Source organism: Necator americanus, chromosome II (genome assembly GCF_031761385.1).
Source record: "Necator americanus strain Aroian chromosome II, whole genome shotgun sequence".
NCBI lineage: Eukaryota > Metazoa > Nematoda > Chromadorea > Rhabditida > Ancylostomatidae > Necator > Necator americanus.
In genome coordinates this window covers 25,773,913-25,798,966 of record NC_087372.1, presented here as the reverse complement: position 1 = coordinate 25,798,966, position 25,054 = coordinate 25,773,913, and the positions used below count along the sequence as shown (strand labels likewise).

Sequence of the window (25,054 nt, the reverse complement as noted above, 5' to 3'; positions counted from 1 at the left end):
CTCGTTATTCACTATGGTCAAAAAAGCATTAACGACACCAAGCACGTACGCAGTTGCGTAGCTCCTCTCAGGGCGCTTCGATGGAGCGTAGCGGCTGGGAGCGTGGTGAAGCCTTTGCTTGCGCGACCCACCGCTGCAGTATGCGAGCTGAAGTTTCGAGCGGTTACGCAAATGCAGTGCAACTACACTCGTGATTCATGTCGTTTTGACCCGACTATACCTTGTCATTTCCTGACGAAGACATGTGATGATATTTGGGAACTCAGCTTAAACACGACGAAAAAAGAATTGAACGCGAATATCGTCATACGGTTCGTCTACGCAGTTTTTTCACGGCGGCAGCAACGATTTTCATTGCAACGATAAGGCGTGATTTTAACAAAAAAAAACATAGACACCTTCACAACCAAACATAATTCATATAGAAGAAGTCTCGAGAAAAACAGAAGAGCTTTCAATAGAAAGCGTTGAACTCCTCTACGTAATCGAATGTCTTCTCTGCAATCAAATGTAAAGACGTAATTGTGACTTTCAAATACGTTAGATCAGTAAAACGTTTAGAAAAAAGTCATCAGAAAAGGTAATGACTAGAGAGGAAACACAAATCACAATTTCTTAGCTTTTTGGATTCTGCAAAAAAATGGATTTTCACAATTGAAAAATTTTGGAAGAAAATATTTTTGGAAGAGAATGTGATAAATTTGTGAATCTTGAATGATCTTAACAAGATATTTCAACCTAACTATATAATCGAAGGACTAATCAATTTTACTGCTTCGTAAAAATAACAATAAAATAAAACTCATAAAAGTTTACATGCTGGCTAATTCAAGGATGTCAGAGGAACTCTTTGTGCACAACACTCGACCTTACAGCTTACCTTACAGCTACATAACCACTACTTCCGTAGACTCGTTAAAAGTTCCGAGAAACATTTTTCCTACCAATTGATCTTTATTGGAAACTATAAATAAGGATCCACTTCAGTCAGCTGGACTAATAGAAACCCTGTTTTAGAGATTTGTTTTGGTAATTCCACTACTAAAAAAATGCAGAAAAGCAACATGCCAATATGAGGAAACGGTGAGGTCTACGGAAAATAGATGAAAAAGATAGGAGAAAAGATTTTAGAAAGAATCAAAAAGATAAAATCGGAGACCAAGTGGGTTATACGCATCTTAAAGATGATTTTTCTAGTGATTCAAGACAGGAAATATCGAAATTGCAAAAAAAAACTCTTCTTTTTCTCTTTTGAAGATGGAACTTTTCTACAGTCTATTTCATAAAGCTACTGTTTCTGAGTTAAAAATTTTTCTACTACATAGTCACATAACTAAATAAATATATATTATTATAATATCTTTAGTTCTCTTCGTCGTGCATAGTCGGCGCCACACGTGCTCAACCGGCTAAGGGCTATTGGGTTAGAGGAGAGGGAGATGCCATAGTAGGGTCAAAACGGCACGAAGCACTGTGCAGCTGCGCAAGCGGCTGCGCTCGAAGCGGTGCGACGGAGAAAGCGGTTGAAAAGAATGGTGCTGGGGAGGGCCTCCCTCGACCCGAACCGCTACGCTTCATCGCACCGCTTCGAGCGCAGTCCCTTACGTTGCTTCCACTATGCACACGCGATTTACTGTGAGACCTGAGCACTTACATTTGGATCAAAGCGACGTGACCTGTGGTGCGATTGGCGAGAGTTTACATTCGCGGTGAGAACCGCGCTAACTCTTATCCGGCAGCTAAACTGAACGTCGGGCCCAGCGTTCTGAACTGTGTAAGCAACTCAGAACATGCATCACAGGACGGATCAGTCTGATCCGACGGTGTGAATGTAGCTGCATGGAATTTCTTCTAATTTCATACACCATGGATATTACTGTTGTGCTCCTAACAAATGCACTAAGGTTGTCCTTCTAGAAAGAAACCTTGACTTTTTTGAAATCTTATGAGCGGTGTTGTCTTCATTGTACAAGTAATACATAAAGAACTCAGAACAGTGTGTCCCATTTGTTGCGCGTCGATTTACACAGCTTTGGATGGGCAGAACACTTCGAGTTCGTCGTCATCAGAAAAAATTCCATAAGTTTTACAGCTTATAGACTGAACTATCATTGTGCACAGATCGACGACATCACCTTTGACGATGATAAGAAGCTTGTAACACGGAAAAGGCGTCCAGAGTACACCATATGGAACGATTTACGTGGAAATTGGTACAACACTTGGTAAACGCTTGCATATTACCTCGCCGTTCAATGTGACCACAAAAAGCGATCCACTCCCCATCATTCTGGTCATCATAAGGAGACCAGCGGGTCGGTAAGAGGCTACGTTGATCGATGGTTTGAAACCGCCCCAGTGCCAACTAAGCCTTTTTATCGCTCCGATAACTTGTTGTCAGACTTGTCTAGGAGGACAAAAGCACTGAACTAATACATCGATTAGTCCTTGCAAGTCACTGTAAGGCCCAGATACGCGTGCGTAAACACGAACTGGTTCTGAATTGAAGTGATAGCGTTGGAGGATCCCAAACGGATTGATTATCGCCAGATGCTTTACTCCCTCAATTCTACAAAGACACCGACCTTCTTGTTTAACGAGTTCTGGGTGTGGTCTTCGAACGATCTTCAGCTGCGATGATTAGACATTCAATGCGAGTTTAATGTTGAACGTGGAGAGGAATGGATACGCCTCAAAGGACTCAAGATCAAGGACAAACAACTTCGGCAACGATGCGAACAATCGCTTCGTTTTAGTAGTAAAACGAGGTGAAGCACAGAGCAATTGCCTAAGCGGTTGCGCTCGAAGCGGCGCGGTGGAGATAGCGGTGGGAATCGAGGTGGCTACTGCAGCAGTGAACGGTGGTAGTAAGGGTTCTCACTCGATCCCAACCACTACGCTCCACCGCATCGCTTCGAGCGCAACCGCTTACGTAACTGCACTGTGCTTCATGTCATTTTGAGTTAGATAATAGTATAGTCAGGCGATAATAGATTCTACAGTCAGTCAGAGAACTAAGGTAAATCGCAGACTGATCTTTTAGTTTATGAAGCATTTCGACGGACTCGGCGGTAAATCCCCCTTACCTCTTTGCACCATCTTTGCCTGCAGCCGCTCTTTCAGAAGTGCAGAATCTTCAGAAAAAAGAATAGAATATGAGCCTCAAGATTTTGAACAAAGCCCTCGAATGAGGCTATGCATTGTGGAGTATATGTGCTGCATCGTGAACAGTCCCAAAGTTTTCCTTTTTATGAGATTCTTTGTGAGACCCGTTGCATCTGCATGCGTTTAAGGAACAAAAACGTCCAACACCCCTATCTGAATGATCAAAATTGTGTTTCTTGTGCTCATGACTCAAAATCCCTCCAGTGACAATACCATTTATGGGATGATATGAAGTCTGTATGTAAGCGAGAACTCTGAGTCGTAGTAGGCGAACATTCGACATCAATTCGAAACACTCTCTGCGGAATCAGGGCTGTTGAAGCATTCGTATGATGGTAAGAAGTTTCCGCAGCTTCTGTATGGCCGATCCTTCAAAGCCGAATGCCAATCGTCACCACAGAAGCCTGTTTGTCGGGTTTGTCGGTGTCGGGTTCGGGAACCCATTTGACGTCGACTACATATATCTAATTTAGTTCGCAGAATCATAGAGAGGCCGTCAAAGAGCTGCTCATTAGCAATTCCTCAGTTTGTTCCTCATTGTCATTTTAAACCGAGCAATTTTCTATTGTTGACGGTCATCCGTGCTGAACTGTAATTTTCACGCTTCAAATGGAAAAAAAGTTACTTTAGTGGAGCAAAGGTTTCCGAAAAGTATTGAAGCGAATAGTATGGAAGGGTAGAACTGAAACTTTTTTTTTTTCTAAAGACTCCTAAGATTATTCCTAAAGACAGCGCCAAAAGGATTTAAGTTTTTTCTAATTGTTGTATCTTTATTGGTGAGCTACTGCTGAAGTTACTTTTACGATCTGCGATTTGTGAGGGACACCGTACGCTCGTATTGTGCAACAGTTCACCTAGCAACTTTCATAACAACATGTTGCGAGCAAAATGTCGTAGCTGCAGTTTTGAACTTCTCTCGAGGCGCTTCGGTGGGGCGTAGCTGCTAGGAGCGTGGTGAAATCCTTATTGGTACTACCCATCACTGCAGTTCGCGAGGGTCCAAACTCGGTTTTAACTGCTGCCTCCACCGCGCCTTTTCGAGCGCGTACGCAAATGCACCGCAAATACACTCGTGATTCATGTCGTTTTGACCCCACTGTAAGGCGATTTCGGCGGCACCCGAAAACACATGGTAACCATTTATCTGCTCAGAACCATACGAGTGATGAGATCCGCGTCTTATGTGTTTTCATTTCGCCTATACACTGGCTGTAAAGGAATTCTCCTGTACGTAAAACTAGGCCTCTGATATCACTTTGTTCACTGGCTCCTGTATTCGTAGGAGGTGTTTCGTGTTTTCACTGTGATTCGCGGTCTGTATGGGTGTGCAGTGAGTGGTGTGTGCCAAGCTTTACTTGCCTGTGGAAAAATTCTCGCTAATGAGAGCTACAGAGAGCGGTTACGTTGCGTGGCGCTCCTAACCAACGTACTCGGGAAAACTGCTGTGAATGTGTCAGAATAGTCGCGTGGAAGCAGTTAATTAAATGGAAATCGGAACCGCTCCAAAGCAAAGCTTTTCCTACCCTTGAAAGGAGAATGAAAACTGCTGAACTGTTTGAAGCAGCGAAGCAAAAAAGCTTCACCTGCACGTGACAGGTTCCTTTCTTGTGAAGAAAATGAAACACAGAGCGCATTTGAATTGTTATTACATAGCATTTCTGCCTTCCTACTCCATCTCATCCCGTGGCACTTTCACTTACTGAGGATATGCCATTGGGATCTGGACAAAAAAAAAACGTAACCAAAACTCTAGGCCGATAAAGATGGATCCCAAGAGACAATGTTATATATAATTTAAAGAATCCCTGCTAAGACCTTTCATTTTACATATCCAGACTGAGCTCTAACCGCTAGCAAACCCAACAAGTCGCGGCTGATAGCCGTGAACTCTGCCTCGGAAGTGCCTTGAAGGGAGCTGGGGTTAGGATGACTGGATTTGTTGGTCTATCTCGACTGTACTACAAACGCAGCAGGCCAGATAGCTCAGGACGAGACCGTCCGCCAAAAGTCTTTCGACCAATTGTAGTCTTTTGATTCTTTTTCAATTCCTATGAACACGGCGGCCTCGGAGAGCATTTTGCAAACCTTGAGGACGTAATAAATATATGTGAGATCCTACTCAGCTATCCGAAAGACTATCGTTGACCTCTCACCCAGGATAGAGGGGAATTTCCGAAGTGAGGTCCTCGGATCTTTCAAAATCACGTTTTGGGGTCTTCGCGTGACCCACCCCTGGATTCAGATGTAGCTGGAACTTCAAATACAGCTTTCTTCGGATTCCGGCGACGCCCTTTGTACAGCAGCCTCACGGTCCCTTTAAACCCTCCACTAGAAGGAAACAAAAACTTTTCAGGAAATCATATAAAAAATATATGGTGGTGGTTAATGTCTTTAACGTGTTCAATTTTAATTCAGAAACGCGGAGACGTAGAAACGCGTATGACCTGAACATACAATAGATTGCGAGTCTGCTACAGCATCAGTCCACTATCCACGCAGATAAATCTGACACTGATTTATCGACCTCGCAGCGACGGAATATAGTAGGAACAACAGGAAAAAAAAGAATATAGGCTTAACGGTTGTCCACCCATCGACCGCACAAACATAAAGGAAGCTTTTTACCAAAGTGAGACATTTGCCCGGAGAAACCAATAGCTATATATCGTCGTCGAGCCTGATGAATCATATCGCGCTGCAACGCTGAGCAAGTCAGCAACTTCAGCTTCTTTTTCGTTTTTTTTTCTTTTTTTTTTCTTTCCTCTCTTTTTGTGGCTTCTCGTAAATCAGAACGTGTAATGTTTGGCAGGAAAGATCCGAGGCTGAAGAGAAAATCTTAAACGAATGCTGATGCGACGTTTCACGACTCTGCGATGTTCTCAAACACGGAAATTTTCATTTGCAACTATTCCGATAGTAACGGGTTCTGTTTCCCGATAATGTGGGAATAGTAGATTTCAGTGAAGCCGTTCTCTGTTAAACGCTTTACGGATCACAACCCACCGAATCCATACTCGATCAAACATAGGATTCGGGGGAATTTTCAGTGTTGCCCTTTTTCACTAGTAAACAAGATTCAGGAGGTACTTTTCAATACATACTAACGACGTGAACACCCCCTACAATTCGAATAAGAAGTTCTCGATGATTCCCTTCGTCATTCATCGGTAAAGTTCACCAGTAATCCACCACAATATGAGGTTTCGTATTGTCACTCCTAATGGTGTGAATAGTTGTCTCGTCGGATAAACTGATCACTCTGGTGCTCCTCAAACTTCGGATTCCCGAATTTTCAAAAAAATCGTTGCGTTCTAACTCTGGATTACGTCCCAAACCCTACTTTCACCTGAGTGAGAGACATCGAAAAATTGAACGCTGTCCTCAAAACGACCGGAAACAGAACGGAACGATTTTTTTCAACAATAGGGGAACCGAACGAGTACGTCAGCCGTTTTCGTCATATGTTTACGTCTTGAACTTTCTGTTTCAAATGGTACCATTCTTGGACACATTTTCCGTAACAAGACGCACTTAAGGAACGAACTAGGAATAATCATGTATTTCACTGGTGAATTCCTCAGTGACAAAAGAAGAAATAAGAAGAGGAACAAAAACTCGAGTCTGATAAAGAGCATTGTCACTAACAAGAGCATTGTTCATTTTTTCAAAGCAAATTTGCTCATTTATGGAGAGCTCTAACAACAGTCAGACAGGCATGAGGAAGGAGCGGCAAAAATTCAGTCAAGATTCAATCACCATTGGCACATTCAAAGTTTTTCGCTGAAGAAGGTATGATTCAACTGCGTTGCTCTCAAATAAGTCGCAGGCCTTCTTCAAATAGCTGACTTTTTTTAAAACTCACTTGTAATACATGTATATAATAGCATGGGCGGGTGTAGCGCAGTTGGCAAGAGGTTCGGCTGCGACGGCACTATCACTGGTTCGTAACCGCCCTAGTGTCAACCAACGCTATCACCCTTACGGGGTCGATAAATTGTTACCAGATTTCTCCGGGAGAATAAATACACCGACTTGATACATCGGCTCGCCTCCACAAGTCATTGTAAGGCCGGACACGCGTTCATAAATCTCAAGCGATTCTGAATTTTAGTCAAACGCGAATCCCCGTAACGATTGATCAACTCCATGCATTTTATCCACTTTTTATATAATATAACCAATGGAATATATGTTCCAAAGCTTAAAATATGTGTGCACATATACAAAAACTAAATACGAATATTTTTACAAGAAAAATGCAAATTGTACTTAGCTCCAGTCAAGGTTTCAATGAAGTGCATATTATATTTTTATCTTTAATTTTCCTTATCCTTTTCCCTCACCTTTTCCACTTTCCTAGAACCAGTATTAGAAGACCTTTAAAGCTAACACGTGCATCTACGGAATAACCGTAGAACATAACTAACTGATAAAGCCATTTAGAGAAATTTTTGAAGAAGGGACCAGGAACTAAAAAAAAACATTAGATAGCTACACAGTTGAGTACATCTAAAGGCACAAGTTGTGTTCTTCAATATCAATAATAACATCAGTTGAATTTTAAACTTGAATTTTACATTTCTAAAACTAAATACCGCAGTGTTTTGGACATTCGCTTCTGAACACACAAATTTTCCCACAATTATTGCGAGCGCTGACTCTCGGACCTCCACAACTGAACTATATGAGAATCAATACTCACCGAAATATCCGTAATTTAAGCTGTAAAAACCGAGGGCGGTAGTCATGCAACCCAATCATCCTTCCAATAATATCAATCTTGCAAAACGTTGATAAATAAGTGCTAGATCGTCCACAAGGACACTTTTGGCTCGGAATGTTCGAGCATAATGCATGCGTAGCAGCTGTCGAGGTATCGCCTGCTTTCTATGGCGTGCACTTTTGGTTTTGTAGAAGAAAAAAGGGAGAACCAAATAGCCGATGGTGAAAATTGCGACAGAACTTGCATCCAGTCATAACACTGTTTTTGCTACTTTCCCTGCTTTAACCTAATCAAGGCAATCCAGAAACTAGTTCTGTAGCTCAAAACGTCATTTTTCACGGATAGGTTGAAGTCGAAATTGTGAAATTTAGGTTCAAACTGTGTTCGAACTACGCGAAAAAAGTGCTGAAGAGCAATCGGACACTCACACAGGAAGAGGCCCAAGATCTCGCGGTGGCGCCGGAGTAGGAAAGTAGAGCACATCACCGTTTCGCACTGAAGCATCCTCTCGTGAACTTCGGACATCTGGGCAAAGTGAGTGGCCATGAAGTGAAATCGACGACGGCATGTCATCTGAAAACCGAGCCTTCTTCTTCACCAACAGATTTCTGATTCGTTTTTCTTTCAGCGCTGAGAACCTTCAAAATTCGCTTAGCAAAGCAGAGCGCAAAAGCAAAACAACTACAAAACTTATTCAACTAGAGACTGCTAAACTCTCGATGCAAGAAGAAAGGCACGGACAGCCCTTGTCAGACATTCCGCTCCTTAACCTCATCAATCTTGACCTCGAGAATAGAATGACCTACTACTGTCAGAGACATCATCACTAACATTTTTATCTAATCGTTTGTTCACTAAGACAAGTGAAGGAGGAGTAAGATGAAAAATTGCTTCCACCAAAAAAGAACAGACAGTGGTTCCCGTTTCTTCAACTGCTACATTGTAATAGCGAACAGCTCGAAGATAAATAATTAGGACGAAAGATAATCTTAGGGTTGTGGTTAATGGCACAGCGTCAGATAACATGAGGTATGCTTTACCGAAAATAGAATGACAAATATTAGCATGGACACGTAACAGATAGCGGATTACAAAAAGAAAGCGAGAAGCAATATCGGTCAAAACATTTACAATGAAGGCTGATCGGCAACGGACTTCTTCTGTTTCGGCGCAACTCACAAAAAAACAACGATAACATCTCAATTGAGTTTCTCGTTAAGTCTTTTTCACTTTGTAAAACGAGGGAAAATTAATTCACAATAGAAATTCAAAGAACTCAAAGAAATGGATAAGTTCCAGGTTATTTGGATTCTCTGCAAACTTCTCTCTACGAGTTGAACGAGCTCATACTCTGAGAAAAACGGACGAAGAAATCCTGCTGGCAAAAACTTACTTGGAAATGGCTCCACATCAGGTCTCTTAGGCAGTCGTCGTCGTTCCTTCTTCAATTCTTCGGTGGTGTATGATCGACGCATGTGCTCGGAGGCAACGCTGGGCTCGACGCGGAAGCTGGATTGACTTTCGCAGCGATCACTGCCAGCAGTGCTTCTCTGCCCTTCAATCTTATCCTGCAGGTGAATGGTGCTTCCTCGATCAATCCAAGCAGACCTTGTGATTAAATCGCGCCTGAAATACGATGAAGGCGAGGGATTTTCCGTGCAGAACGAAGTTTTCGAGTGACATTAGACGCACCTTTCGATCTCGTCAAGTTGAGAGCGAGAAGAGCCCTTGAGCTCGTCAGGAACGAAACGAAGCTGCGCGTCTGTGCATCTGCTCTCGCTCAAATCGCTGCGATGGTTCTCCGGCGGCGGGTTGCAGTCAAAGCTTGCGCTCATCTGCGGGGACTGCGATCGAGGCACCGACGAGACGACGGTGTCGTTTGCTGTCCAACCCCTTCTCAACGAGCGTTGCATTATATCTTCTTCTGGCCACACCTCCAAATTCAATAGTCAGAGTATTATGACCCGTACGTAGATGGAACAACATCTACAACAAACGATGAACGTACTTCCTGCTGTGGCCAAGGGTCCTGCTGTGGTAAGTCGTCATCTGAAGCAGAAGTGTCTATTAAGGTGGAGGACTCGGGTCGCGGTCGAAGTTGCATCGAAACAGATCCCGAAATACGACTTGCTAGAACGAAAAAATCTGAATTTGAAGAAAATTCTCGATTTTAGAGCAAATCGCGAGGAAGTTAGGCCTAATCGAATTGGATGCACCAGAATAGGATTATTTCGTGCCCTCTATGTGCAAATATGCAAAACTCCAACAAAACATAAGCAGTACTCTTTTTGTTTACAAAGTAGTGGTCGATATCACATAAAATTCTTCCAACGCTAACAAACAAATGGTACGATCCCAGATAGCATATATTTCTTACATATCAACAAATTTTATCATCCATTTCGAATCAAAATGCGTCCTGATGCATAGAAATTCGGTTTTTGTTTGATGCATCACGTTTGGAGTGGGTCGGACACAGCCATGCACAACCACCTGACATACTCGTTATGGATATTCTGAATGATGCAATTTCCGAGTAAAGGTTCCCAAAAGGAAAGAATTGTTCTTGTGGACCAAAATTTGCGAGTCCGCAAAGTTTAAACAGATTGGCTTACGAATAAAAGCTAAGATTCAATACAAGCTCAAAATTGAGTTGTAGAATTCAAAAAAAGGAGGAAATAGCAGAGTACGCAGGAATTCTCGTGAGAGTGAAAAATTTGAGAGCCACAAGCAGCACGCAAGCGTAAGCTAGATTTCTACTCCTTTTTTCAGAACTGGTCAAGATACTGTAACTTTTAGACCTCTGTACTCCTGACTTTTGTATTCAAAGTCTGCATTTTCCAGAAATAATTTAACACTGGCGTGTATAATCTACTAGATACATTTGTTGAGATTGATCTCAAAAATCAGCTGCTCGTACCAAGGTAGATCCTACTGAAAATTACAAGGCTTCAATGAAACATTCCGATTACTTAGCCCCATCTGGTGCAGGATTGTGGAATTAGAAGAGCAACGGCGAAGTGTGTTTTCTGCTGCTAATTGAACAGTATAACAAATATGTTGCGTATAAAAACTCACTGCGTACTGCAGCTTTACCAAGCACTGGTGAAAGGGGTCTGGGTGGTGAGGGAGGCACAGGCGATGTATCGTTGCTCGATGGAAGGTGAACCGAGGAAAGCGAAGGTACTAAAGTAAAAAGCCATCCAACCACTGAACTTACAGCAAAATCAGCCGAGATGGAAAAATCGATCCGAGCGGGGAGTAGGCGAAGCAGAAAACAGAAGGTTAGAGTTAAAAAGAACGAAAGATGTGGTTGTTGCTGAGCAGTGCGGAAGCGGTGAGTTGTCGATGCCGCTGGGGCTGTAACATAAAACCACGAGCAACGCGATTAATTACTAACATGACGCGCAAAGAATAGAAAGGAAATGGGCATACGGACGGTTTCCATAAGAAATGCAAGTGGCCGAAGGCATCGACAACACGGCCTTTATGCAAGTATGCAAGTATGTCGTAACGGCGCGTCACATATCGCAATCAGGAGGCAATGAAAATGAGATGAGTCTCAAGTGCAGACACGAGCTGCGTTCACAGGAATGTCTGGTGGCGAAAACACGGCCACAGGGTGCTGCTAAAACCGATTTTATCCGAGAGTAGAGATTAGAAAGTAGCGGAAGCGCATCAGCGATTTCACGGCGCTACTCCGGTGAATTCTATGGGGACGTAAGCGTGCCTCCATTACTACTTTCCAGCGATTGGGCGTGGTTAGTGGCGCAGCCTTATGAAATTGAAGCAAGAGGACAAAATGGAAACAGAAGACCAGGAAAACGCCCCATGGGAACGTGACGCAGAAGTGGGCTGCAGTGCGCCAAGCTTATGCTCTCACCGGACAAAACCAATCACCGAACCGTCGCAATTCAATTGCAGAATTTGTAAAGATGATAGCGGAAGCGACCGGCCGCATACCTGGTTTAGAGGAGTCGATTACTGGATAAGCGCCGGAGAATGCACTAGACTCTCCGTTTCCGATGTCAATTTCGCAGCATGACCACGCTCTTTGCGGCACTTCGGCCGCGCTTTCCTCCTCTTCGCTGTCACAGCCAAGGCATTCTGGGGCCGACCAGCACTCCGACGCCAGACCTAAACTAACTACGTATACTCGCAGATCTGAAAAATAATAGCTCTTCTGAACTCATTTTCGAACCATTTTCTAGACTTCCAATAAAGAGTCTACTTCACGTCCCTAATTATGGAGGGAGAAAGAGTTATTGCATTTTTTGCCGTCTCATCATGACAGCAAACGACATTGTAGCGAATACACAGCACTTAAAGGAATTGATAAGTTTTCTTGCGCACGCATAACTTTCATCCCCTTCGTTGATTTTAACATACTGTACGGTGCAAAGAAGAACAACCTCTGTAAAATGTTGAAAATCATCACATTCTCCACTAACGGATAATTTTAGACTAGCACGTCCTTCCTCTACTCGCTATAAGGCCACTCTTCAAAGTTCGTTTTCAAAGGACCGGAGAAATAATCACGCAATGAGAGAAAAAAAGAAACGATTGCTGCAATGGAAACGATAGAACGATGCGGAAGGGGCTCAATTACTGGCACCTAATCTCTTACTGGAAACCTGCGTATAGAAATCGCACCTATCGAAGAAGGAGATAAAGACTGCTCGACATAGATGTTGGGTGGACTCGACCAACACGAGGATTTTCGCGAAGATGAAGAACGCTAAAGAACAAAAACGATCAGAAAACTACTCCCCACAACACATGCGTATCTGCTGATGGACGGAGGAACGTATCGACAATTGACTGCATGGGAATTTCCGACAGCTACGGGGAGAGATTGAGCGACTGCATACGAACCTGTGTCAGTCGCGGAGACGGAGAGTCCGGCTCAGGCCATTTCGAATCCAGATCCGGGGTGAAATTAGCCACTGGTGCCTCTTCATCCGCTGTCGATTCCCACATCTTAGAAATGTTAATCTGTAAAATAAAACAACCCTTTAATGTAACACGGCGATTTTTAATTCGCATGCAAGGCAAAGAAATGAGAATCGCGAGAAACTGCTTGAGTTTCTTAAAGACGTTCCTTTTCATCTACGATTCTGAACATGGAAACTCCCTTGAAATAAACCAAAAAGTACAATGTGCAGATAATACTTCATATGATGTTAAACTTTCTAAATTTCACTTTTTTCCATTCTGAATTATATTTAACCATTCATCTAAGCAAACAAACAAATTGGTTGTCCAATTTGTTTGTTTGCTCTAGATAGAAAGGAGGAATTTTAATTCACGGTGGCAATTCCAAGTGTTTCGTGAAGAACTATGAGCAAAATAGTTTTTTTAGACTATAGTGATTCAGAAACTTTAACGCACATATACGTACTCTTTGTGCCGACCACTTCCTCGTGTCAGTTCTAGTAGTAAACATAAAGTTTATCGATGCGATGATGTAACTCGCTGAGGTTCGAGGTTCACGAAATTGACGATGTCGAGATCTCACGACGAGAATATAGGGATAGAGGTGTCCCTAACGATCCTGATTACAGATAGTAAAATTCAGTAATTTGTAATCCGTCTTCCTTTAGTACAGGTTAAGGAATATCTGCTGCTCAACGGCAGAGCACGGAATTGCTCGCGTTCAAGCGCGTAATAAGTTATATCGTAGGAGAGACCGATGCAATCCAAGCTTCGGGGTGGAATCGTCAATTTTTGTCTTTAAAAGCCAGCATGATGACTTTTTTAAAATCTTTTCTGAGCAAACAAGGCATGCTATGAAAAAAACTCGTTCTTTGTTACAGTAATTGAATTGAGTTATCTCCATCTTTTATCAGACCAATTCCTTTACGAACCGTCATTGTCTAGGATAAGGTGAACTCGAAATTGTTTTCGCTTCTTGACCTCTTTGCATACAACTACTGAAACTGAGGATTCAAGCAAGATTTGTTATTCATTTTGGGAGTTAATAATTTGAAAGTTGTGTCACTTTTGAATATATTACGTTCGAGGAGAGCAAGGCACTCCGACTCAAACTTAGGTTCCCACAGGACAATGGATACGAAATGGTGACGTTGCGTAGACCGTACATATGACACATGACTGCAGATATCAACCAAATGAAGGAGCCAAAGAGATGAAAAGGGGAACCTGCACGGCCAGAAGGGAGAGTATCGAAAATGCTGGGAGGATTGCGAAAGAATCGTCATAGCGCTTCTATTAATCCCACCCTGCACCTCAATTGTCCTGTTACTTGCCAACGAATCAATTTTCCGGCTTCATTTAGCGATAGTGCCTGCTAGACTAACTTCGCAAGAGGTCACCCACGTCTTCGTCACTTACTTTTTTCCATATTCATCGCGCGGCTACTGCGGGTTGTCTGACGCGAACACCCGAATTCTCACCGTGGTATTGGATAATGAAATCCTCGTTGTTTCATATCTTCAGCTCAGAACTTCGCCCTGCAGCCTTTTCTAAGTTGAATCCGGATGGAGTCGTCAGTCAGACTTGACGAAGACGATGTCTGTTGCAAAGGGCTTCATGTTCGCTTCAGACACTGAACATATCAGGTTACGGGCTTCGATATTGTGCTGGACGACAACACTTTTTGAAACACGCTGAAAATTTGCAGCGTCTTAAAGCGAATGTAATATCCAGACTTTTGTATGTAGCCCGTTTTTCTTCATAGTACGGTTGATTTCAAAAATTCTGGAGGTTCTTTGCAACAGATGTTTGCAAGCATTTTTTCATGGTTGAGAACCTTAATCTCAAACGCCTTCCACTGCAAGTCGATACTTCTGGTCAACGGTTGAAAATATCAAAAGCTTGAAAACTCGGTCAAGTCATGAATACACTAATTATGTCCAGATTTTTTGAACAAGAGTGTCTTTGCAACTTAGTTCTTCTTGGCACTGCTTTGTGGAATGGGAATGGAGCTAGACGTGGTCCTCCATCGATCATTGATCCCAACACCGCTTCGTGCACCGCTCCACAGCACCGCTTCGTGCGCAGCCGCTTACGCAACTGCCCCGTGCCACATATCGCCTTAGCCCTTCCATACTTACAAAACCAGGCTCCACATTGGTGTTACACAGTCACGAGAACCACTGTGTGTTCTTGAAGTCATAATCTAATAAGTTCTCGCTCAACTCAACATATTTTGGTTTCTAGAAGCATTTTTGTAAGTGGAGATGTCATGTGCTGATATTCCACGACTTCTCCTTTTAAGGAGGCCTCTATAGAAATTTTTTTGCTCATAATCCGATCTTTCTTAAACGTATAAAACGTATACGTGGAACAGGGAGTGGATTTACAGTAGAGTTCGCTCCATTGACTTGAAGGAAAGTAAATTTCTACTCGCAACAGAGACAGTGCTGAAGAATAAGCGGTTATAGCAATAGCATACACTGCGAAGAAATAAAACCGCCGACGGAAAGCGAGCAGAGAGCAATATTCGTCCACATGAGCTTCGTTCAACACTCTTGACGCGACGAGATGCGAAGTATTAGGAATGAGTGTCGAGAAATGCACAGTACAACGTTTCAAAACCAGAAACTTGACAAATTGACGACTTCGATGAATTAATAATAGTCTATCGAAACATTGTTTACAACGTATTTCAGCTACGTCTGAAAAACTTTTAAGAACAAATCTTGTCTAGGCGCAAACGAAGGCGAATTATGGGCTCATAGTTGAATGCAATACGATCGAGCGGAAGAAGTACGCGCTGTGATAGTGTTGCGTATTCACAGGGGCAGAATACATTTGGATCTGTATGTTTCCAAGTGACAATAAATAGAGCTATGCAGAAGCAAAATGATGTTATGATAAAATTCAGTAAAAAAAATCAGTTAAAACGGAGCGAACAATTCGAACCCCGCTTTTTTCTCCTCCATAACATTTCGGAACGAGAAACTACGCAAGAGTAGGATGAGTTGCCACGGATAGTCTAACTTTTTCAGTTAAACTAGACTCATCGACTTCTTTAGAGTTCAATAGGATGTGCTCGCTTTTTTACGCACATCCTAGTCTTTTACGCACGTGGGCTACGTCAGAATCTAGAACAAAGTTAATGAACAAACAGAATTATGTACGCACCTCAAATACCGTCTTGCTAGCTTTCAGACGCGGTGGATTCCTCGACACCGTATAGGCGGATTTGGATTTGATCAAACTCCGAAGAATTGGATGCACGAGAAATTCTGCGTCACTGAAAGCAGGAGATATCGTTAGAGACTTATTGGGTGAAAAAAGGAGACAACAAAAGCACTACAACCGACGTCCTACGTCCAAACAACGGATGTAGCGTTCAACAGAAAGAACTGCTGTTATACCTGAAATTGTGACAAACACACCTGTCCTCTTCACTTTCTTCTGAATCGCTCATATCGTGGAACATCTCCGACAGCGGCTGGAAAATAGATACGTAAATAAGCGAGAGCTTTATCATAATACCTATTTTGGAAGAAATGTATTACACTAGTGATATGCGACACTAAGAAAGCAATTCTTACATTCCATTTCAATCAATTAGTTCCTTTTACGCTGTACATATCCAAATACACGCTGTTAGCTACATAAGTATGTATGTGCTCACACATGTTCACGTTTAAATGTAGTAAACAATTTTCGATGCTGGTGTCTTCCCCAGAATAGGTGCTTGATTTTATTGGGTAACCTAAAGTCCATGGTGTTCTTGTGACCTCAGACCGCTTGATTTATGGATGAGGTCCATTTTAAAGGCATCTTATGATGCCTTTAAATGTTGCCTTTAAACTAATGCTTCCCGGACGTCTCTCTTCAATATTCTCGTTCTCGTTATGTTCTTCTCCTCGTTCTGAATGTTGCGAATTCTACTCTAGGCGGTTGATGATGATTGGCCCGTGACGTGATTGCTCCAGGAGGACGGATCAACGCCTTGGAATTCAGTGCACTGTGGAACGATTTCTCCTCAGTGGTGCGACTTGGTAATCTCTTTTTCGAATTGCTACAAGTATGAAAAAATCTCGCCTAAACCTAGCTTACACACTCACCCTTCCAGAACAAGCAAATTCGTTCTGACCGGACCCATCACCTTGCTGCGAATACATGGATTACGGCAGAGTCCACAAATTTCGTGCTATGGACACAGCTGCAAGATCACCGTTAATTTGAAAAATAATGGATTCACTATGTTAATCGTCATTTTTCCTTTAGGGAGTTTGACAGAGATAGCACAGAAAAATATGAGTTTAAAATGATCTCAAACTAGTTAACGATATAGTTTTCCAGGAAAAAATCTGAAATTCTTGGAAAATGCGAGTAACCATCAAAAAGTCCAATCAAAACGACAAAACGTGATAGGAGGGTAATCAGGTGTGGATTGAGACATCCATATTCGCTATTTTCTTCAATACATAGTGAATAAGCAGAAAGGGGATCTTGAACCTCAATCGAAATTCCCTCGCTCAAAAGAAATGACAAAGGAAGCTTCTTCCATTGAAAATCCTAACTGATACTGAAGAAATCGCAGAGCGTTGCAGAAGAATCGCTCGTTGAAAAGGTGCGTGGTTGGACTAACGAGACGGATGCCCTAGTACTGGATGATAACTCAGAAGGGGGAAACCATCGTCAAGAAATGAGCATATGAGTGGTGACAACATTGGCTTTGAGCAAAACAATTTACTAGCATACGGTAGTTCTTCTGAAAATAGATGTTAAGCATCGCTTCTGCTTCGAAAGTGATTTACTATATCAAATTCCAGTAGATTTAGTGAAGCAATGTCATCCAGTGTCAGCGATTTGTTCCAGTATTCGCTAATTTTTACTTTTTTTCCTTATATCCAAAGAAATTCCACGTTGATTTCATCGAATTGTTGATCTGTTAGGAAGGTTGAATTAAAACATCAGAAACAGTCGACCTCGTGGAAACCGTATCTTTCGCATCGCTAAGCAAGTAGTGGATAAGCGTAGAAGAAGACAATGAATTTCGTCCTGGCACTTTTAATTTGATCACGGAGGAAACATTTTGGTGAATAAATCACTTAATAGAATATGAACTACAAATACCGAAAATATAAATTGGATAGAATATGGAACTTTAAAAGCAATTAGATGTATCTACTCTCTGTTCTTATCTTCCCAGACTGTTTTAGTCCTACTTTGTTGACGTCAAAAAGACGAAATTTTTGGTTGTCAGTGAGAGCAGTCGATGCCCTTGATGGTCCAGACATAAAGGTGACTTTCTACCGCTGCTCTACACTCGTCCCAACCATAAGTTAATCTTATTACTCCTTTTTTTTTGCAAACGCGATGCGTCACAAAAGGGGCACAAAAACCTTTAAAAAACGAGAAGCTAGAAGGGAAGCCAACAATGACAAAAACAGGGCAAAATCCGGACGTTAAAGGTCATAGGAGGATTTCTTCTGGATTTGTAGAGTTCATTTTTGGAGGTAAGGGAAAGATAGAATCGCTGAAAAGCTAGCAATTACAATACATTCTCGATTCTCATTACGGAAAGACGTCATGCAGGCTACACGAGACCACTGAGACAATAAGACCATGAGTAACATTTGTTTTGCGAGAAATGTTCGCTTATCCGAGGCGGCACTTTCTGCCAAGCAAAGCCACCGTCTAAATTGCAGACTTGCAAAAAGTTTTAAACATTAATAATGGAGTATTGAAAGTTAGATTCTGCTCTCCAGTAAAAACGCTTCTGAAGTCAAATAAGAGGTGCCAAGAAAAAGAATGCATGAATTGAACCCTATGAATTAACGTGAACGATGCACACAAGCTATTCAGACAACGTAAAAACTATCCAGAGAGGAAAAATTGACGGCAAGGGACCCAGAACTTCCATAAACACATAGTTGTCCTGTATTGTAAAAACAGGACGAAACAAAACTCCATATTTCCACCACGCAGTTTTCTCAGGGCGCGAAAATTCTCATAATAGCTGTCCTGATCCATCCTTACCTACCTGACTGCACAGTGCTGCGTTGAGGATGTACGACAAAAAATGGCTTAGGTTACCAGTTGCGTGGTTTTTTGAAGGCAACTGACTCACTAATCGAGCGCAAAAATTGGTTTATAAATGTAGGAATAGAGGAATGCAAGGGATGAGAAGACTGCCGTCCTCCTGTGGCTTGGGGTACCGCACACATACTCTGGAGCTTCGTCCATCCGTGGGTCACGCGTTCGCAAATGTGCTGAATTTCCAAACAAAATGCTGCATCTACGAGTAAACCGAAAAATGCTAATTCATACTTAACATCACATTCTGGCGTAAGAACAACGGGTTAGAAAAATAGCGCGTAGGCCAAACCATCAGCGGAAATGTTTACACATTTCTAGTAAACGCAAAATTTTCTTCTGCACTCATCGACAGCTACCTAAATCGAACATCTTTACTACGAAAGAAAAAAACGCTAGTTGTGGAAAGCAACCAATAACGAAGTATTCGATATTCACCTCATATTTCGAGAAATCATCGACAAGGGTTCCGTCGGATTGGAGGCAGCGTTCGAGAAAATTTCGCATGACTAACGTTCATTTCACTAGTGAATAGAGTTTAGGATTTAGGTTACTTACGACTTACAAAGGAAATGCAAAGCTCCGCTTAGAGAGCCACAGAGTAACGAAATAAACCGACAGAACCTGGTAAAATTATCCTACAAAACTGCTTTTAACGCGCGTTCAAGCGATAAAGTCCGTCTTTAGTTATCTCGTTTGGCTATTCTCTTTTGTCAATCTTACGACTGCAAAAAGTTGCTTCGTTAGGTAAACTGATGCAGTCTCTGATCTCTGTTTTGTTAGTTGATATTTCGTGTTTACGTTGCGACATCTGGAAACTACATGCGTACCGAACTTTATCCACTCCGAATCCAGGACGCTTTCGAGAATGCTACCTTTCAATAAAATGCTATGCTCAGTTTCATGAATGAGAGCACCTCGAGTTCAGATGAAAAACTAGAAAAAAAGAAATTCACAGGCTTTTAATGCGATGCTGAAAAATCCCACTCTACAGGCTTTCTCCCTTCATGTTTTTTGGCTTCCATGTGGCAAATCCTCGATTGCCATGGGAATTAAGCCTCTTGCTTACCGATCCATGACATGATATTCCAGCGCGATTTTAAGCGCATCTCGATGCCTTCGAACGTAACTAGAGAAGCTGCAAATGTGTCCGTTATGGACGCTTCTCTCGAAGAAAACAGTAACTGTAATTTTCCGAGGTCGTCAGGAGTTCGCAAAACATTAGGGGATCGTGCTCATAGGAACAGCGGTCTCACAACCATGGTATACGGCAGGGTCGTCACGAATAAACAACGACGAAATTGCTTCTAAAATGCCTAGGTCGTAGGAGGACCATAAAATGCCCTAAAATGACTTTCGTCGTAGCATGTACGTTGTTTTTTGACCAAATGATGATACTACTTCAAAAAAGGAGTTATTGCTGCACAACTATTTGAATTTTCTTCTTCAATATCAGATTTTGCGCGTCTTAAAATATCGATCAACTTATTCTAACTCGTCGGTAAAAGAAAATCAATTCCCTGTTTTGTAAGAAACCACAGGTTTGAGAGCATCCTACACTCCAAAATGATTTTCACTGAAAAAGGCAAGAATGATGCTGTTGGGAGTTTCTGAAAACTCCATCCATGAAGATGAGCTTCTCCAAGACGGGTATGGAGCCAAGAAATTACTTTTAGTGGTAAATATATAGATATAAGATCTACAGCATCCACTCGTCACGAATAAAGACTGAATAAAGATCCCGAGCATCTGTAATAAATTTTCGTGTCGCCACCAAACTAATTCAGCACTTCTCTGGCTGTTCATTTTCTAATGCAAAGGTAGATCGCAAAGAAATTCGCTAAAAAGATGGTTGAAGAAAACTACAAGTACATCTATAAATTAAAGAAAGATCGTTAGGAGCTCGCGAGATGCATGCACAGAGGGAGAGATGATTTCAGTGGTGTGAACGCGTCGAGAGTCTCTATGCTTCAAGAGCAACCAGTTATTAAAGCTAAAAATCAAAATAACATTAACATGTGCTATTGGATACCAAGAACAACTTCGATTTAGAATATTATTCCATTTGCAAAAGTTGAAAACAACTTATGACTCGGAAAATAAGGAAGCAAAGGCAAAAGTAGGTAAGAGGCCAACTTTTAGTTTCGAGAACTTTTACTTGTCTGCCTTTGCCCTGCTTGCGGTGATAAAACTTCCGACTTCTAAACACAACTTTCTCCCTGCTTTCTTGAAGAGGAAAAATCATGAACCTCCTTGAGGTCATCTGGTCATTTGTTCTGTGGCGCAAGAACTTCCGAGCTTCGGAAAGTGCTGAATGCAGTGATGAAAACCGATGCCTAATTGAAAGGACTATTATCTTCTTGCAATTTTCTCCGTCAGCAGCGAGTACATAAGTGAAGCGGGCAGAAACTCACGTTTCTTTAATAAAATTTACGATGAGTACATCAATAAGAGCACTTTAACGTGAAGCGAAAAATCCTGGAGTAGATGTTGTAGACCCACATCCGCTGCACGTGCCAGGACGTTGCTAGGGACCTGCGCCAGAATATGCGAAGGATTTCAGTTATGTGGAGGAGATTGACAAAAAAGGCAATTGTTTCACCCGTATTCGTTGCTGATTGTTCGTGGGCCTAAGACTCAAATCAGACATTTGAGTGAAGAGTTTAATAAAGAACTGTTTCGTTCTCGCAATCGGGGATAATTCTGGATAAAAGCACTACACGAAGGAAACATCAAGAAAAGAAACTCAGGAAAATTCAGCATGAAAGACTGGAAAATAGTGGATGAAACACAGGAAAGAAAAAAGCAGCGGATGTTTAGCTTGACACTACTTTTTTGTCGCATGATTTCATCCTAAAAAGACCTCTAAAATGGCAAAAAAGTGAGAAAAAATATGGAAAAAGTCAAAATCGAGGTGGTCGTAGCGAAACAATAGGAGGCGCTTTGATAGAAAAAAAAACCACTGCAAAGCTTGAAAGGCGACACAGGAGAGTTGCGGTGCGAGTTCGCGTGACTATGCGTTATATAAGGCCTGGACATGAGAGGATCGATAGCGGCAAGGCAAGGGAAGAAACGCGATCATTTACCGAGCAACAGATTATGAGTTACGAGTGCTGTGACTACGAAATCAGCTGTGAGCTGCTTTCTGTTTGCAAAGACCCACCACCCACGACCTCGGAAATTGTTTGTAACACCCTCTCGGCGGAATCAGGCGCAACAAAGAAAATAGGCGGGGAGTCCCTCGCAAGGATCTCCCCGCTCTTGCCAAAGATCAGTCGCTTCCCAAATGCGAGCTAAGCTCGTCCCCGTATCCTCCATTAAGTAAGCACCTTACTTCGAACATCTCCTTACCCTGAAGCATCAACTTATTGATCGGCAACCGTTTCAGTCGCTAAGGCTCAAGAGCGGGGGCTGATGGAAGGCAGATGAAGCGAAGAGCCCTTGTCTTCTCGTGTTTTTTGCGCGGTGCAGCAAGAGCGACGTCGTCCGGAAAAGCTCGCGCTCTCTCGGTCCCGCATCGATTCCACACGGGTGTACCTCAGGCTAGGGCTGCTCTTTGCTAATGCCTGGCTTAACTCGTTCATAAGGTGATGCCTCGCTAAAGCCGGAAATCTGCCATCCGACTAAGCCGTCCATTTATTCTGTAGCGAAGAGCAGCGGAAGCAAAGCTAATAGAAAAAGAAAGACTTCAGTTAAAAATTAAACAACTTCGCAGGGCTTCTGTGCTTCTATCCGCTTTTGAACGTTGTTTAGAACTTCCAGGTTTCATGTTAGCGGATGAGAATGAGATGTACAATATATGGTGTGAAAAAAGTTTATGCTTCATTGGTGCAAACTTATTTCTGGTTCAATATGAGTGTCGAAACGAAACAACATCTAATTTATCCAGACGTACCGTGAAAAAAGTCGCCGACTACAATAGTCCCGGCGAAAATCTATCAAATGCAGTGATGCAAACGTTTGAAATATGAAATGAAACTTTTTTCAAATTTCAAAATCTCCTAATTCAAATTCAAAATCTCCTGGCCATGATATCATATAACACGCCGGGCTTCCCATGTCCGACTTTCAATAAACCTCGGCACGATGATGCTTCAGAATCCGAGTCCAGAAGTTGAGTTGAGTTGTTGTTGTTGTTGTTGTTGTTACAATCTCTTGTTCGCTGCCTCTAGAAGTACTTGGTTCATCCAACTGCGAGCACATCGATACGTCGTTCTAAGAGAGTCTTACTTTTGGATCTATCCAGTGATAGAACCTGGATGCACTTTACAAACATCACATAAAACCTAGAAACCTAAGAGCACAAAAGGTATCAAAGAGTCGTTCTATCAAGTAATTAACCCGATCGAGCAACTCTTTCCTCGCAAGGACGAAAAATGTTATCTCAATTTTTTCAGTCTTATCAGCAGTCTACTTTCCGTTCTTTCATTTCGTCAATCCTAGAGATTTATAGAGACGTCTCGTCGGATTAAACTAGGGCTCACGGTGCTCCTGACGTTTCTGACTCCTGTTTGTGGGAATTAGTAGAAAGCGTTTCGGGTTTTGGCGATGGCAGCGACTTTGGAACTGCTTTCCGAATCCTACCTACAAGTGGAAGGAAAGCCAGCCCGAAAATGTCTCCTTACGTTGCCACTGAAAAGCGGAGCTCATCCATGTTTTCCTGTTCTAAACTTCGCCAAATCTAAGATTTTAAGAGAGCAGAGAGATTTTTGTCTCAACGAAACTTTCCAAAAACAAAAGAAGACGTAGTAATAGGAAATGTCTCTTTTTGAAGACAGCATTTCAAAAACTTGAAAGCAACTGATCTCGTACGCTTGCTATTGTATATATAAGCGATTTTCTACCGAAGAATAGAACCTATAGGCTGTTATAGGCAAGATGTTATAGGCTTCCTTAAAGGAATGATAGACACCCCATCATGAAAAATAAGCTACGAATTCCGCCTATTCTCAGTTTAGACGCTACTTTCAGTGTAATGAAAGAGTGCGTCTTCTCGGCTTCATAAAACACTCAGAAATTGAAATGTTGGAAATTCGAAAGATGATTCTGTTTTCTTTCTGTTTAAACCCAAAAGCTAAGAATAGTGCCTGTCTTCATCGTTGCGCAACTTTTTCATTTTCGCATCAAGCACTCAGTGAGGCGCAAAGGTGGGAAAAGCATGCTGTCAGAAGCAATTCCAATTTAAAATACTTTGTTCGTCACCAGAATAATTGAATGCCAACGTCAACGCACCACTCCTGTGAGTGGTTGCCATTTCGACAAATTCTTAGGACTTGCAAAAAGTGCAATCACTTCCATTTATTGGCACATATGGAAGTAGAGAAACGGGCAAAGTGCTGTCAATCTGAGGCAATTAAAACATCATAGAATGATGCTGCTTATCTCTATATCATCATTTGAACGAAAGAACAAGAAACCGAGAACATCTCAATTCCTTGAATCATTTCTCGCCTACACAATTTGGGGAGGGGGCGGTAAAGAGGCTCCTATAGACTTTTCCGCTAATGCCTCTGAAACATCCGGTGTCCGACGGATATGCGTGGGGAGAAGCCAAACATTCTCGAAGTCACGCTCCAGTCATCCATGGAGATACAAAGAACCATCCCTGATGCTCTCCTGGCCATAGAGACTCAGAGTGTTACACAGTTACAAGAAAATATGAAAAGTGGTGAGAGTTCTCAGAATTACTGAGTCAATCAAAGAAAACAACGTTCTTAATAAATACATGACATCTTGTGTGGTGGTTTGGTAGGAGAGAGGAAGGGATTTTGTCTGGATGAACCGGGCCTTTCGAATTAACTCTTTTCTCCCAAGAGATTGCAGATGCGAAAAGTCCCTTCCTTAGCACCTGTTCTCCATCAACACGCTTAGCTTTTTATTACTTTCTTCCGTTTCTTTCCCTTCACCTGTTTTACAAACAGCAGCATTATTCGCGAGTTTCATCAGGAGACAAATTAAGCCACAAAAAATTTGGAAATTACAGGATAACCGTCACTTCGCCGACTGTCGAAGTTTGGAATGTCTCTGTGTTTAACGAAAATTTTCTTACACCTAATCTAAGACTATTAGATGCACCTTTCTCCTCATATCTCATATGAAGATTTCCGTTGCTTCTGGTACGGTTATAAATTTGAGACCAACTTA

At 42.1% G+C, this 25,054-nt stretch overlaps 2 protein-coding genes across 2 annotated transcripts in view; both read right to left on the bottom strand.

Moving 5' to 3' along the window:
• The window catches only part of RB195_019476 (uncharacterized protein), a gene marked incomplete at both ends in the record, with an annotated part of 35,379 nt that extends 18,390 nt beyond the window's left edge, over positions 1 to 16,989 (bottom strand). Inside the window, 11 exons of the mRNA XM_013441541.2 lie at positions 8,317 to 8,461; positions 9,282 to 9,514; positions 9,581 to 9,822; positions 9,897 to 10,018; positions 10,967 to 11,074; positions 11,852 to 12,025; positions 12,542 to 12,626; positions 12,764 to 12,883; positions 15,998 to 16,109; positions 16,255 to 16,310; positions 16,933 to 16,989. Of these exons, the coding sequence (XP_013296995.2) occupies positions 8,317 to 8,461; positions 9,282 to 9,514; positions 9,581 to 9,822; positions 9,897 to 10,018; positions 10,967 to 11,074; positions 11,852 to 12,025; positions 12,542 to 12,626; positions 12,764 to 12,883; positions 15,998 to 16,109; positions 16,255 to 16,310; positions 16,933 to 16,989 (1,454 nt within the window). The remainder of the gene's footprint in view (positions 1 to 8,316; positions 8,462 to 9,281; positions 9,515 to 9,580; positions 9,823 to 9,896; positions 10,019 to 10,966; positions 11,075 to 11,851; positions 12,026 to 12,541; positions 12,627 to 12,763; positions 12,884 to 15,997; positions 16,110 to 16,254; positions 16,311 to 16,932) is intronic.
• A 5,989-nt stretch (positions 16,990 to 22,978) lies between these two features.
• RB195_019475 (uncharacterized protein) lies at positions 22,979 to 24,164 on the bottom strand (the record flags this gene model as incomplete). Its single annotated transcript, XM_064187330.1, has 3 exons — positions 22,979 to 23,078; positions 23,395 to 23,494; positions 24,101 to 24,164. 3 exons carry the CDS (start codon positions 24,162 to 24,164, stop codon positions 22,979 to 22,981), a joined length of 264 nt encoding a protein of 87 aa, XP_064043211.1.
• Positions 24,165 to 25,054: the final 890 nt, after the last annotated feature.